We start from the raw sequence: 16,052 nt of genomic DNA on the forward strand, positions 1-16,052 counted from the left end.
ACGGCAAGACTTCTGTCCAGTTATGATCAGCGTGACAGGTAATAGAAGCCTTGAGTTGCCTGTGAAACCGTTCTACGAGCCCATTGCAGGCAGGGTGATATGCCGTGGTGCGTTTGTGGTGGAATCCAGCTGCTTTGGATAGGTATTGGAACAGAGCGGACTCAAATTGCCTGCCGCGATCTGTCACAATATCCACTGGGCATCCGAATCTGGCGATCTAACCCGACAATAAAGCCTTGGCTACAGTCTCTGCTGTAATGTCAGCTATAGGCACTACTTCTGGCCACCGCGTAAAGCGATCGATGGCTGTCAAACAATATCTATATCCTTGAGATATCGGGAGGGGCCCGATGAGATCGATATGGATATGCTTGAAACGCGCGCGGGGCAAGTCGAAAGTGCCTATAGGTGCAGACACGTGTCGGCTCACCTTGCTGCGCTGACAGGATACGCATGTGCGTGCCCAGTCCCTGCAATCTTTCCTAATCCCTGGCCAAACAAAGCGTTGTGCTACTAATTTAGCGGTCGCGTTTGCGCCGGGGTGGCTAAGGGAATGCATGCTTTTATAAATTTGCTTCCTGAATGGTTTGGTGACGAATGGCCTGGGAGTAGGTGTACTGATATCGCAGTACATTGATAATCTACTTCCAGGTAAATTCCGTTTTTCCAGGCGAAGCGAAGAAGAGTCCTTCAGCAGCTGAGCGAGCTCTGTATCTGACTCTTGGGAAGTGGCAAGAGCTTCCAGACTACATGGCACTTCCAGTTCATCAACACGGGATAAGGTGTCGGCTACGATATTGTCCTTGCCTGCTATAAACCTTATGTCTGTTGTGAACTGGGAAATATAGTCTAGGTGTCTATACTGCCTAGGTGAACAGTTATTTTTCCTTTCCTGGAAAGCAAAACTGAGCGGCTTATGGTCAGTATAGACCGTGAAGTGTCTCGCCTCCAACATGTGCCTAAAATATTTGACGGCTTCGTAAATGGCGAGAAGTTCTCGATCGTATGGTGAATACTTCTGTTGGGAAGGACTTAATTTACGAGAGAAAAACGCAAGAGGTTGCCATTCACTGTCCTTCAGCTGCTGTAGGACTGCTCCAATTGCCACGTCTGAAGCATCTGTTACAAGACCAAGCTTGTATTGACAGTTGGGATGCGCCAACAATGCGGCGTTAGACAGGCTGGCTTTACAATCCTGAAAAGCTTGTAGGGCATCTCCGTCTAAGTTGATGGGTTGGGATCCCTTGACCGCACCTACGAGGAGGGCATTCAGTGGTGCTTGCAACTGGGCAGCTTTGGGCAAAAAACGCCTATAAAAGTTGACCATGCCCAGGAATCTTCTGAGCTGCCTCACGTCCTTAGGGGCTGGAAATTCATGGATGGCCTGTACTTTTTCTTCCAGGGGCTTGGTTCCGCTTTCTGAAATGCTGTACCCTAAGAAGGTTACTTCGGGAACTCCGAAGACGCACTTAGACGAATTGACCACCATACCATAGTCTTTCAACCTCGTGAATAGTTGACGAAGATGATTCTCGTGCTGAGTCTCATCCCTGGAAAATACTAGAAAGTCGTCGAGATAACAATAGCAGAAATCTAGGCCGCGTGTGATCTCATCCACAAACCTTTGGAAAGTCTGGCCTGCATTACGGAGTCCGAAGGTCATGTACGGAAACTCATACATACCAAACGGTGTAGTTATCGCCGTTTTCGGGATGTCCTCCGCACTGACGGGTATCTGATTATATGCTTTCACAAGATCAATTGTGCTGAACACTTTACAGCCTGCAATGTTGTGAGCAAAGTCATGTATGTGTCTAATCGGATACCTGTCAGGGATGGTACGCGCGTTGAGCATGCGATAATCGCCGCAGGGGCGCCAACCATTGTCCCTTTTGGGCGCTAGGTGTAGCGGTGAGGACCATGGACTTTCCGAAGGCCGGGCTGTTCCGTTAGCCAGCATTGCCTCAAACTCCTGCTTTGCTATCCTTAACTTGTCCGGTGCTAGACGTCTGGGTGGAAGTGAAACTGGGGGTCCTGTTGTGGTGCGAATGTGGTGTACGGTGTTATGTGGTATGTGCCGTATTGTACCAGCTGGCCGAGTAATTTCGAGGAACTCTGCCAAAAGTTGGTGATAACGCGAGTTGCCGGTCATTACCTTCACAGAGGAAATAGTGTCCCTGTGATTGACATGCGAAGCTGGAGCTGACAAACTAGTAGTATTGTCTATCAGCCGTTGGTTCCTACAGTCGACTATCAAATTATAATAGGACAGAAAATCTACCCCTATGATGGCTTTGGTGACGTCCGCAACAATAAATCGCCACACATAGTCCCTACGTAGACCTAGATCCAGGTTGAAGTGCACGTAGCCGTATGTGGTGATGGCTGATCCGTTTGCTGCGCTGAGCTGGTAGGTTGTAGGCGCACGACGGTCACGGAGTGATGTCCGGGGGAAAACGCAGAGGTCGCTTCCAGTATCAACCAAAAACTGGGTTTTCGTTTTACGGTCCGTGACAAACAGGCGACCAGTTGTGTTTGGGCAATCGTCAGCCGCCATTACCGACCGCCCATGGAGTTTTCCGCCTTAAAATCGCACGGACGGATGCACTTGTGGGCCTGCGAGCCGTATTTATGGTGGTAAAAGCATACGGGGAACTTCCTATAATTCGATTGAGATCGGGTTGATGAAGATCGTGCACGGCGCCGCTGCTGTTGCCTCGTGCGGCTGCGAGACCTTCCGCTCAGTTGCGAAGTAAGGTTCTGGAGCTGCTTCCTAAGCTCGGCGACTTCTTTAGCCACAGCGTCGATGCTGGATCCCGGTGCGTGGCTCGTGGATGCAGCTGCTACTTGAGGTGTTGATGGAGCGATGTCTTGGATCCTGTCTGCCAATTCTGCCAACACTTCAAGTGATGCATCCGGTTGCGCTGCCAAAACAGTCTCGGTAGGCGACTGGTCCAAATAGTCTGCAGGAACTCCACTGGCACTTCTTCACCAGCTAAGCCTTGCAAGTGGCGAAGAAATTGAGAAGGCTTACGGTCTCCGAGCTCTTCGTGCATGAGGAGTTGCTTCACTTTTCGCTCGTGAGACGCGCTGAGTCTTTTAATAAGCTCTGCCTTAAGTTTCTCATACTTGTTTGTAGCCGGCGGTCTTATAATCAGATCCTTCACTTCTTTCGAAAATTGTCTGTCCAGGTTGCTGATGACGTAATTAAATTTCGTGGTGTCGCTCGTGATCCCGGCGTTGGCGAACTGCCCCTCAATCTGTCCGAACCATATCTCAGGCTCCTCTGGCCAAAAAGGTGGAACCCTTATTCCGACTTTGCAGATCTCGGGTGACGGATCCTTTGCCTTTGGAAACACGCCCAGTCGTGACGTCGTCATGGTCCGGTATGGCGTCTTTGTATGTTTCCTTATCAGTTCTAGACATCACTGTACGTACGGTTCTTCAACAGGTGCAGTCCAAATCCAATTGGGGGTCACCAGTGTGGGGCTCCGATGAAGGTAGGTAGGCGATGTACCTTCCAATAACAAGCCACAACTCCTTTGTGTAAAGTTTATTGAGTAGCACAGCACAGAAGGGAAGCACAAATAGTTGAAGAAGAAAGTCAATAGATACAGCACAAGAATAGATGGCTAGAATAATAATTATAGAAATACAAAGAAGCACATAAAAAATAACAATACATCGAGCGAGTAAGCGATCCGATAATCGTCTATGCGAAGGTAGGCAACGACTCGTTCGCGCCGCGCGATGCGCCCGCGCGCTGGTAGTTCAACTCACACAAACGACAGCGCGCGATTCCATTGTCCTCTCACGATACGTCAAGCCAACTGATACAGTGACGGATGATATTTATATATTTATATTATAATATTTGTGTATATTATTATTATTATGTATATGTATATAAATATATTACGTATATCTATGTATGTGTATGTTTACGTGTTTGTGTGGATGAGTGGAAATTGAATAGTGGATAGATGTAGGCAGGAGCCCACAATCACATTGTTTCCGTTGGCAATTAGAAGCGCGGTGATCTTACCTACTTTGCGTCAGCGAACCATGTAGGTACCTATGAGAATGTATGCACGGAGACTCATTAGCAAATAGAGTTTATGTTTGTTAGTTCCAATTGTGATAAATATTAAAAAATTAAGTAAATCACATTCCTATCCAAGTAAGAACTCAGCATAACAATATTTTTTTATCTTCCACGAGTCGAAAAACTTACCTCTCAAACAAACATACTTTCCATAGGTTTTAAGCTTGTTCGATTTTAATTGTTACTTGTTACATAGATGATTCTGGCACAGAATAAACAAACATGATTTTACGACATTACTTTACTAAATCAAAATAGAGGATCACTTTAGATATAAGAGTTTTAAGTAGGAATTCACTAAATACTTTTTGTCTTAAGTTGGTATACTCCTAGACAATTGAAGTTTTAGAGAGAAAAATTTATCTTAACTAGTACTTGATGAAGTGCAACTTGACTTTACTTTTCTAAACTGATTCTTACGAAATCAATTGTTTCTAAAGTCTTACTTCATTTAGAAAAATATTACTTAACGCCATTTTGCATTTACAGGAAGAAAACATGTAATATTTTTTTGACAATATTATCGTCAAAAACTGAAGTAAATTAATATATATTCCTGTTGTAGTAACAATTACTGCGTTCAGCTGTCACATATTAATAGAAAATGAATTTCTCTATACTATATGTCACCATTTTTTTTATTTGCTGAATAATCAATCCAAATTTTATTATTATTTTTCTGATATATTAAAGGCCCTTCTGTTTTTTAACACTTTCTATCGATTTTACACGAGAAACAATCATGCGTTTATAATTTCCTGTACGTGAAACGGCAGAATAACCTTTTGTTAAAACAACTTAACAAATATTTTAGACGCCATTTTCTTACAGTCTTCATTTCTTGTGTTAATATAAATGTTCGCCATTATATTCTAAAATAAAGACGCGTGAAGTAAAAATCGTTTTAGTATGATCTGAAGTTTTACTTCGTTAAGTTACAATTGACTCAGTGCAATTCAATCCTATAGTCTTAACTAAGTATTGTAGATATCTTCAAGTATACATTCTTGGTATTAAGTGATACTACAAGAATTCTAAGTTTAGAATATGCAAGAACATTGTCTAAAGTAGGGTTTAAGTCTGACTTAGCGTTGTCTTAAGTCTGTCTTGTATAAGAGTTAAAGTATGTGCCCACTTTTACTAAACTGTATCTTCAAGATATCTTGAGGGATATCTTGGAGACATATAAGACTTATCCAAGACAAGGGTTTGATTTAGTCTACTTGCCTTCAAGATATCTACAATTCTCTTTTAAGACAATCGGTTGCTACTTGGGATGAGATATAACTGTTTAATAAAGACAGTTGCATCAAAATTTTATCATAAATTCCCTAAATTATGGCGCCTACCTACCCTCTAAGTTAGAAAAGTGATCAAATACTAACTTGAAGTCACTCAGTTTAAAAAAAAACATCGAAATCATTCCAGTAGCTATGGCGTCATGCGCTTCTTGACACGATCACGAAATCTAGATTTCCGCGGGAATGAGGTATTTTCCCGCCATAAAAAGTAGCCTGTGTCCGTGCCTAAGATCCTATCTTTAAATTAACCAAGTCTTATAAAATTCCGTTCAGACGTTAAGGCGTGAATGAGGCAAACTTTTAAAACAAACAATTAAAAATCACTAACCTAATTAGTTTTCTGTCTACTGCCTACGCCTTAAGTACGATAGCATAAATATTAATAGCCCATATTCTTTTTTAGGTTACAATCTATCACCTTACTAAATTTCATCAAAATCCGTTCAGCCGTTTAGGCATGATAGACAAAACTCCCAGCAAAAACCATAAAAAAATCACTAACTCAATTCAGTTTTCTGCCTACTTCCTACCCCCTAAGTACGATGACGTGATCAATTTGCTCGTACAACCGTTTTTAGATAACCAACTATTACCTTACTAAATTTCATTAAAATCCGTTCAGCCGTTTAGACGTGAAAGAGCAAAAGTCCCAACAAAAACGACTACAAATCACTAAATCAATTTAGTTATCTGCCAACTGCCTACCCCCTAAGAACGATGGCGTGATTATTTATAGCCTATGACCATTTCTAGGTTATCATCTATCACCATACCAAATTTCATCAAAATCCGTTGAGCCGTTTAGGCGTGAAAGAGTAACAGACAGACAGACAGACAGACAGACAGACAGACAGACAGACAGACAGACAGACAGACAGAGTTACTTTCGCATTTATAATATTAGTATGGAAGTATGGATATTCTATTTAACTAATAATTTATTGTTCAAATTTTCATAATATATATTTTCATTACATTTAATGTTTCATTAAATGTTTAATTGTTAAATGTTCACATAGTTTCGTTACTATGCTATGTGTTCAATTGTTTCATTAAAATGCTCATATTATTACTTATTATTACCATTCAGATGAATAAAAAAAACTTTCAGAACCGTCATTGTTTCTTTTTGGTTCTACAAACACTGACAAACATCTGTCTAATTCTATAATAGGTAGCCAAAGGGTTGTTGGTCATCCTAATACGTTTTATAAAATAACGACGTAAAATAAAAGAAAAAAATTTTTTCTCATAAATTTTATAGTATTTTACATATTTGATACTTGTTTCTGAAGGTACACACGAGGTACCAAATCTACTTAAACATTTACTAAGCTACACATATGGGTTAACAGTACACCCGCGGTTCTGACGTCAGAATGGCGGGTGTACCTAATATTCAAAATATTACTGTCTGGACGTAGGTACACAGATTTTCAGAAGAGGTACGTAAAAGTACACAGGACGTACTAAATAACGGCAATATGTTTAGTCCGATCTGAGAAATACACCCGCGATCCTGATGCACATAAATATTTAGCCTGCACTAAGATAGGCCCTACTAGACCCAATGGGTCGAAAAATTTACTGACAAAACTTAACATTTGCCGTTTTGTGTAGGTTTTTTGGCTCTGAACTACAGGGCATTGCATATTGAGCGTATCAGAGTCAACATTATATAAGTCAAACCTAAAGTTTTTACATAAGAGTTTGTTTTATCAAAATTTTTATTATTTAACTGGTGAAGTTTAACAGGTATATCATCAATAAGATTACTGTTATTAGAGCACCACTTGTGCAAAGAAAAGCTAGCTAATCCTAAAAGCTCTACAAGTTGCCTTTTCATCTCAAGAAGCTCAGAGAGATCATTAGATCCACACTGTATGTCATCAACATAGCTTAAATATTTGAGAACAAATGAAGCTAACGGATATTGATCCTTATATCTATCAGCTAACTCGATTAGACAACGAGTAGCCAGAAAGGCAGAGCTTTTAACCCGTAAGTTACAGTTTGCAATTGTAAACACTGCAAGGGATCATGAGGTGATTCGCGCCAGAGAATATTTTGCAAGCAGCAATACTTATTATCCAACATTTTTCCACGGTACATAGCTTTAATGTCATAAAGTAAAACGAATTTGAAAGTCCTAAACTGTGTTAAAATGTCAAAAAGATCATTTTGTACTACGGGCCCGTTCAACATGATATCATTTAAGCAAATATTTTTGTTAGTAAGCATGTGTCGTGGAGTCCCACGAATTCTATGTTGGGTGAGTGACTGATTATATGCAATTACTGTGACATCACTGATAAAAGAAAAATAAGGGATCATAGTCTATGGTTTTAATGTTTTTTAGAGAGCGCGGGACTTTGCGTGTTGGCGCGAATACGTTATAAGAGAAAAGAACACGATAAGAGTACGAATCGTGAGAGACACCAGGTAATGGTTGTCTGCCTGCATGTAAGATGATGTGGAGCAAGGTCGGTAAGTCCCTGATGGCTTAGTTAAGTGAAGTGCGACAAGGCTCTTGAGATATCATCTATTATGTTACACGTTGTACAGCATGAGGTACAAAGTAGTGTCATTGAATGTAATAATTGTCACAGTGGTTCTGAGCATTAAGTTACCTCTCACCAAGTTTGACGGGTGCTCTGGGATCAGCACTAGGGTGAAGTGGACGCACTTACCCATGAGCTAGGTGGCGTGGATCGCAACGTCCAGCCAGCCTAGAAGCGAGTTTAGGGGTGGCCACCCAATCTTGAGTAGGGGGACTAGCAGTACGGGCTCTTCGCCGTACATGTTCCCCTAGTAATCCTATCTGGGCGAGATTCTGATGGATTCGTATGAGCAGATAGTGGGTGGTGAGAGGCAGGGAGGTAAAGGCGGGTTGTAGGGGTGTTGAGGAGACCCGAGGGGGCCCAGCCCCATGTACATGAGGAGATGCTCAGTTACTGCCTAACGGGTAAGAGGATCCAATGTTGCAAGCCTCACCAGTACATGGAAGTAGCCAATGCTGGTAAGGTGGATCCAACGGGTACGAGACCCGGGCCCGTGCGGAGAGTAATGCGGTCTTCTACCGTCCATCAGTCGAAGATGGCTCTCAGATAAAACATAGATAGTTGAAGTATCTATGTCGGACGCGTTAGAATATGTAATTTATATCATTAATCAGATACATATGTGATATCTCATGACCACTGAATTGTCCCTTCAAAGTTTCTATAATCTTCAATTATTGTTGTAACTTATGTGACGGTATAGTAATATACTTGTTAGTTAGTGTTATTATCATAAACGCCGCCACATAATTTGGTGGAGGTGCTGGGATCTATATAACCTCTAGGAAGCGAAGCAAAGCAATTAAAAAAAAAAAAATTGAAATTGTGTGAGATGTATTTTCATAAGTCTACAAAAAACATTTCGTTCTGGAATACTAAATTGCATTTTTATTTCCTTTACCCCTAATAAATAATTATAAATTATTCCGAGTTTTATTCACGGTTTTGCGTATTACGTTACGTTCTATGGCGCCATAGACTATAGGGGGTTGCGTTTTTTTGTGTTATGAGTGCGGTACCACGTACGATTTTTGTTTAAAAATCGATTTATTTGTTCGGTACAAAATATTTTTATAAATTATATTTTCCGTTGTGTTATTTAATAAACTAAGATAAAATATTATTTTCGAATTAAACTTACGTTAACGGTTATTTTTAAGAAGGTTGATAAGTGTTTTTTGATTTATAAAAGTGTTTCAACCGGTCAACGAGTGATCGATTCTTTTTATCGATAACAATTTTCGTAAGAACGCTACATCACTTAGTTACCGCCTTTTTCGTTGTTGAAGTTGAAAATTTTCTCGTCAAGGCAAAGTAGAAGTGAAATCTGTTTTAAACGTTTTAAATATCAATTTAAGTGCATTGCATTGATTTTACAAAGTGTTGTTGTAAAGTAACTAGTTAGTGTAACACTTTTCGGCGTGGGGAGTGTGGTGTAGACCCCAAGAAAATCGCCGTCCGTTTTGCGGTAAGGGAGTAATGAAGCTGAATGTATATTTAGAACGAATTTCTCGTTATTCATGCTTAGGAATGAAGAAATCCTTATCAATATTTCGTTAAATACGTATTACAGACGGCGTCATAGAGGGCCGATTGTGGAACTCGTAAGGAACTCGTAAGGAGTTCATACAGGATTTACCGACCCAGGATATGACTTGTGATAAGTATTTCACACCTAAACTACGTTAAATGAAAGGTAACCTATGTACATTATCTGCGCAAAATGAGGCTTATTGTTATAGAAGTCAAATCCCTGAAATTTTCTTCTTTTTTTTCGTCTTATTCCAGTTTGAAGACTATGGATAAATTAATGAAGGAGCGCCTCTCGTTACGAGACGAGCAACTCAAACAACTTTGTGCTGCAGCGACCGACATCACGAACCGTGCGCAGACAGAAGGCGTGTCTTTAGAAGAACTTACAACAGTAAAGGTTAAACTTATGACAGCAACCAAAAAGTTTGAAGAAGATTTCTTCAAGTTAATAAAATGCTCCCCGAATCTCGACATAAAGGAACAAGAAAGGTATACACTTAACCAAATGAAAGCAGAAGACTTATCTGCCGAATTGGAGACAATCTACCAACTAACCTGTCAAAAAAGGACTTGTAATGAAACCCAAATAATGGGAACCAAACTGCCGAAACTGGAACTCATGAAGTTTAACGGAGATGTCTTGAAATGGCAAGAGTTTTGGGACAAGTTCGAGTCTAATATCCATAACCAACCATTGAATAAGGCTGACAAGCTCTCCTATCTTTTCTCATCTCTTGAAGGTAAGGCCTTAGATACTCTGAGAGGAATTGACATTACAAATAATGGTTATGATGTGGCTGTAAACATTCTTAAAGATAGATTCGGAGACAAAAGCCTTGTGGTTGATGCCCATTATGAAGCACTGTCAAGACTGCCACAATCATCAAATGACTCCTTACGTTCAACATTAGATGCAATTGTTAAACATATACGCATCCTTGACTCCCTAGGAGAAGACACTAAAGGAAATAATCTAAGGAGCTTGATTTGCTCAAAGTTTCCAAATAGTATAATTTATGAGCTAAACCTAATTACACCCAAGAACAGGGATCTAGATACCACTGTGAAAGGTTTGGAAAAAATTATAAATGCAAAAGAGAGATCTGAATTTAACAATGTGCTGGATGTGCCAGACGTGCCAGACTTTAAGGAATTGGGTCACTCTACAGAAGCTCTTCATGTGAAACCAGTTCTGAAGAGAAAGCCTATTCACCATGGATACAACATACACCATAGCCGGCGTAAACCAGAATGTGCCTTCTGTAAAGGAGCTCATTACAGTGAAGACTGTAAGGAGTATAAAACATTTTATGATCGTCAGAAAGCATTGAAGTACAAATGCTATAGATGTTTTAAACATGGACACCCATTTAGAAATTGTAGCCTGAGAATACCATGTCACCACTGTCAAGGCAATCATAACAGAGCCATGTGCCGTAAGATACTTCAGCAACATATATCAATGAAGAAATCTGAAAAAACAAAGACAATTGAAAACGACGATAATGACAAGAGTGAGGAGTAGAGATGGTGATATACCAGCATAGCTTCTATTGATTTGTGAGAGCCAGAGAAGCTATATAACATCAAACTTACTTATTTATAAAGATTTATTTAAGACAAATTACTTATTTATTATTTTTGGCCTCAACTCACCAACAGAGATCATCAGTCTTTCAGTTGAAATAACTTTAACCACTAAGAGAGGTACAGAATGTTGAATTTCTATATTGTATCACACATAGAATCCAGCTGACAGTTTTATTTGCCAATGAAAGTACAGAGGTCCCTCCATGATAGAGGATTTGACGGCATTGCTGTTGAAGTTCAGAATGGGAAAATAAAGTTGCAGATAGATTTTATATTGACAATCTAGCCTAGCCTGCTGCCTGCCTGCTGTCTGCTGCTGCCTAGCTTAGCCTGGTAACAAGATGAAGCACTACTTGAACTTTATAAAGAAACCATAGAGACATTCGATAGTTTATCAATAACAAGCGAAAATATTTGTGGACTGATAGTATGACCATCCACTCTTAGATGAAAACCTCAAGACTATAGTCTTCTTTGCGGTTTGGGACTTGTAATCAAAATAAAACAGAATAAGGACTTCGATTTACGTTACGTATCAACTGCCCCACCGCTGTCGCGACATGTCCTGACAGTGTAAAGTTAAAAAAGGAATTATAGTTCTCTGGACCAACATTTTATATGAGAGGTGAAACGGAATGGCCTGTTCTGTAATGATGAAAGTGCACCTTCGTTGGCTGAGGAGGGTCTGATGATATCAGAGGATCCTGAAATGGCTGGGAAAGGTTATGAAGACTATTTTTTGACATGCAGCTTCCTGAGCAAAATACAAATGAAGTAGAGACATCTATGAAAGAAATAACAGATATACAAACAAGTACTTCCCTGATGAAGTAGCTGGGAAACGAAAAGACTGTCTCAGACATTTAGTTTGATTCATAAAATGTATTGGATACCCCAAGGGAGAGCTCAAGAAGTAAATCGTAGTGGAGGCCCATATGAGTTATATGATGCAACGGTTTCCCAGTAGAGAGAGTTACCTTTAGTGAACAATTCACAATTGCAGGAATGGATTACTTTGGTCCTATCATTCTTGAAGTTTCTAAAAAAAGGATAAGAGATAGATCTGTCTTTTCACTTGCCTAGATGTAAAAGCAATCCATTTACAGGTTGTTAACGATATAACCATAAAAGAATGTCTATTCACCGAGATACAATTTGTTGCATGTTGAGAAATACCATGGTTATGTCCAATAATGATACACAATTTAAATCGAAATTTTATGGAAAAGTCAGTGTGTGAAGAGCAACATTAAATAAAAATTTATTCCTCTGTTACCGCCATAGCACGGTGGCGTCTACGAAAGACTAACTACCTTAGTCGAAAGTAAAGATGGGAAATGTCATGTGGCAAAGGTACAAGTGGGAAATCGGACATTTACGCGTTCTGTTGCGCATGTGTGTCCCAGTAGAAGTTATCGAAAGAGTACAGACAGTAAAAAATTGCATTGACCAAGTACCAAAAGGGCGAGAAACAGCATTTGAAGTTGAGACTCCTGAAGTTCCCCGTGATAGTTGTAGAAAGCGAAGTAAATGGTCTTTACAACATTCTGACATCAACAGGATGTGGATATGGTTGAAGGGAGTTCCCTTTTTCGAGGAATCTATCGAAATGTATGCATCTGAGACAGACCAGGTTACTAATAGAGTAACAGATGGTAGAGTCAGAGGAGAGGCTGCCATCCGCGCACGAGAAAGGTTCGCGGAGTGGATTCTACAGCTTTTCGTTCTTCTTTCGCCGTCGGGAGTGTCGTGGAGTCCCACGAATTCTATGTTGGGTGAGTGACTGATTATATGCAATTACTGTGACATCACTAATAAAAGAAAAATAAGGGATCATAGTCTATGGTTTTAATGTTTTTTAGAGAGCGCGGGACTTTGCGTGTTGGCGCGAATACGTTATAAGAGAAAAGAACACGATAAGAGTACGAATCGTGAGAGACACCAGGTAATGGTTGTCTGCCTGCATGTAAGATGATGTGGAGCAAGGTCGGTAAGTCCCTGATGGCTTAGTTAAGTGAAGTGCGACAAGGCTCTTGAGATATCATCTATTATGTTACACGTTGTACAGCATGAGGTACAAAGTAGTGTCATTGAATGTAATAATTGTCACAGTGGTTCTGAGCATTAAGTTACCTCTCACCAAGTTTGACGGGTGCTCTGGGATCAGCACTAGGGTGAAGTGGACGCACTTACCCATGAGCTAGGTGGCGTGGATCGCAACGTCCAGCCAGCCTAGAAGCGAGTTTAGGGGTGGCCACCCAATCTTGAGTAGGGGGACTAGCAGTACGGGCTCTTCGCCGTACATGTTCCCCTAGTAATCCTATCTGGGCGAGATTCTGATGGATTCGTATGAGCAGATAGTGGGTGGTGAGAGGCAGGGAGGTAAAGGCGGGTTGTAGGGGTGTTGAGGAGACCCGAGGGGGCCCAGCCCCATGTACATGAGGAGATGCTCAGTTACTGCCTAACGGGTAAGAGGATCCAATGTTGCAAGCCTCACCAGTACATGGAAGTAGCCAATGCTGGTAAGGTGGATCCAACGGGTACGAGACCCGGGCCCGTGCGGAGAGTAATGCGGTCTTCTACCGTCCATCAGTCGAAGATGGCTCTCAGATAAAACATAGATAGTTGAAGTATCTATGTCGGACGCGTTAGAATATGTAATTTATATCATTAATCAGATACATATGTGATATCTCATGACCACTGAATTGTCCCTTCAAAGTTTCTATAATCTTCAATTATTGTTGTAACTTATGTGACGGTATAGTAATATACTTGTTAGTAAGTGTTATTATCATAAACGCCGCCACAGCATGCTTGCGTCAAAGACAGCTCGAACAGGTGTAGTTTTACTATTAGGGTTTATAACAGGATGGTGGGGTAAATAATACACATTTCCAGCTTTAGAATCGTAGTTTGAAATATCATAAAGTTTTGCATGTCCCTGTTGAATATATTCATTCATGAATTTATTGTACTGCTGATGCAAGTTCTCATCCCTAGAAAACCGTTTTTCCAGATTGTAAAATCTCTGCAGTGCACGCGAAAATGAGTCACCTAATTCAATATATTCTAATTCAAGTTTTAATGGAAGTGCCACATAAAACTTTTTATCAATAAGTTGTACAGAGTGCTGAAAACATTCCTCAGCTAATTTCTGTTCAGTTGTACCTTCTTTAAAATTATTAGGCACTTGTTCACATTCCCAGAATTTTGGAATGGTGTTATTGAGATCATCTAAATGATCATTTTGTAAATTACAATTATTATTAATACAAATATTAAGATTATCTGACTGATCATTTTGCAATTTGCAGTTATTAAACTTATCACAAATGTTATGATCATCTAGCAGATCATTTTGTAATTTAAGGTTATCATAAATGTTACCTTGAACTGTTACACAAAAGTTTGACGAGGATACCTGGCCTGCAGACACAGGCAGGCTGCCTGCGACAACATAACCGAAGCTCGTGTTAACCAGGAAGGGCCCCGTTGGTGTTAGCGGCAGCGACTCGCGTTGGAGAACCTGGAAAAATACGTCGGCTCCTAGAAGCAACAATATCTCCCCAGTTTTATTGAAGCTTTTGTCGGCAAGGCGGGCATGAGATGGTATATTGAATCCCTTTATGTCAAAACTCTGTTGTGGCAATTCACAAGTAATGTTTTTTGTTACAAGGCATGACACATTTAATTTAAAATCGTTTATAGACGAATAAACAGAAATATCTGCTTTTTTATGCATGATGTTAGTAGTGCCTTGAATGATCCCAGTAATAATCTGGTTAGTTGGGGATATATTACAGTCAATTTTACTGGCTAACTTTTCAGAGACAAAAGACACTTGACTGCCTGTATCTAATAAAGCTCGTGCATGAATAAATTTCCCATTTTTGTCGATTAGACGTACCACTGCAGTAGGCAGCACCACGCCTCTCGCTTGGGAGGTGCTCGACATCACCACAGCACTATTATCGGTGTTAGTAGGCATTATAGCAGCAGCATTGCTGGCCTCGGTCAGTTTAGTTTGCACCATGTGCAGAAGCGTGTTATGCCTGCCCTGGCATGCAGAGCATTTTATGCGCAGTGTACATTTTCCACGATGTGAATTAAGGCAAAGCACACACAGGTTGTTCTTCTTTATCAATTCTCTCTTGTCTTTGTCAGAAAAGAGTTTAAATAAGGCACACTCATATAACTTATGTGATTTCTGACAGTACTTATATGAAGTCGAGGCTGCTACAAAGCTGGCAGACTTGCCAGGCTTACCACCTTTAGAAGTGCCTGCTGAGTCAGCTGCAGATGAGTACATTTTCTCACCGCTGGTATTCTCTATGGCAAGCGCTCGCTTTTCTAGAAATTCAAGAAACTCCTTTAGAGTAGGCACTTCCTTTGCATCCCTTTCCAAATGAAAACCCCTGTTAGAATAGGCATCAATTTTCCTGGACAAGATATTAACAAGCAGAGCGTCCCACTGGTCAACAGGCAAGTTTAAGTTCTTTAATGCCGCAATATGAAGGTTAACATTGGATATAAGAGACCTTATATTCATTTTGTAAAAAAGGCTGTAAGCTACCCAAATAAAATAAAATAAAATATTCTGTGCTGTGCATTTATTGAAGGCAGGTAAGTCGAGCAAGGTATTAATGTGATGGTTCACTATCATTGGCACGTTATTATATCTTTTATCTAGAAGATCTAATGCTGAATGCAGGTTTTTAATTAAATCAATTGCTTCCCCTGCTAAAAATGTGGTCAAATAATATAACTTCTGACATAAACTTAAATTGGAATCCGCATGTATAACCGCCTTAAACATGTTGATGAAAGGAGTATAGTCCACTACATTTTTTCCATCAAATGTTTTAATATTTATTTGCGGTAATTTTTTAAAATCGAAATTATTCGGTTTGGGCGGATCTGACTCGCAATGTTTACGCGATTTTATTGCAAGATCGATCG

At 40.2% G+C, this 16,052-nt stretch overlaps 2 protein-coding genes across 3 annotated transcripts; one reads left to right on the forward strand and one right to left on the reverse strand.

The window, feature by feature from the left end:
• Positions 1-2,556: 2,556 nt before the first annotated feature.
• On the reverse strand, positions 2,557-3,380 carry LOC126381443 (uncharacterized). Its single transcript, XM_050030914.1, has 2 exons — positions 3,035-3,380; positions 2,557-2,963 (listed from the first exon to the last, which is right to left on the reverse strand). Exons 1-2 carry the CDS (start codon positions 3,378-3,380, stop codon positions 2,557-2,559), a joined length of 753 nt encoding a protein of 250 aa, XP_049886871.1.
• A 6,213-nt stretch (positions 3,381-9,593) lies between these two features.
• LOC126381439 (uncharacterized) lies at positions 9,594-13,742 on the forward strand. 2 transcript variants are annotated; one of them, XR_007568818.1, is made up of 3 exons: positions 9,594-9,663; positions 9,756-12,865; positions 12,953-13,742. XR_007568818.1 is itself a non-coding variant. In XM_050030912.1 (2 exons), the coding sequence occupies exon 2, from the start codon at positions 9,766-9,768 to the stop codon at positions 11,023-11,025; it is 1,260 nt and encodes a 419-aa protein (XP_049886869.1). In that variant the 5' UTR covers positions 9,594-9,663; positions 9,756-9,765; the 3' UTR covers positions 11,026-12,877. The 2 variants fall into 2 exon arrangements, 1 of the variants encoding a protein (XP_049886869.1); XM_050030912.1 differs by lacking the exon at positions 12,953-13,742 and having other exon boundaries at positions 9,756-12,877.
• The last annotated feature ends 2,310 nt before the right edge of the window (positions 13,743-16,052 follow it).

This window comes from Pectinophora gossypiella, unplaced genomic scaffold (genome assembly GCF_024362695.1).
Source record: "Pectinophora gossypiella unplaced genomic scaffold, ilPecGoss1.1 Pgos_53, whole genome shotgun sequence".
Classification (NCBI taxonomy): domain Eukaryota; kingdom Metazoa; phylum Arthropoda; class Insecta; order Lepidoptera; family Gelechiidae; genus Pectinophora; species Pectinophora gossypiella.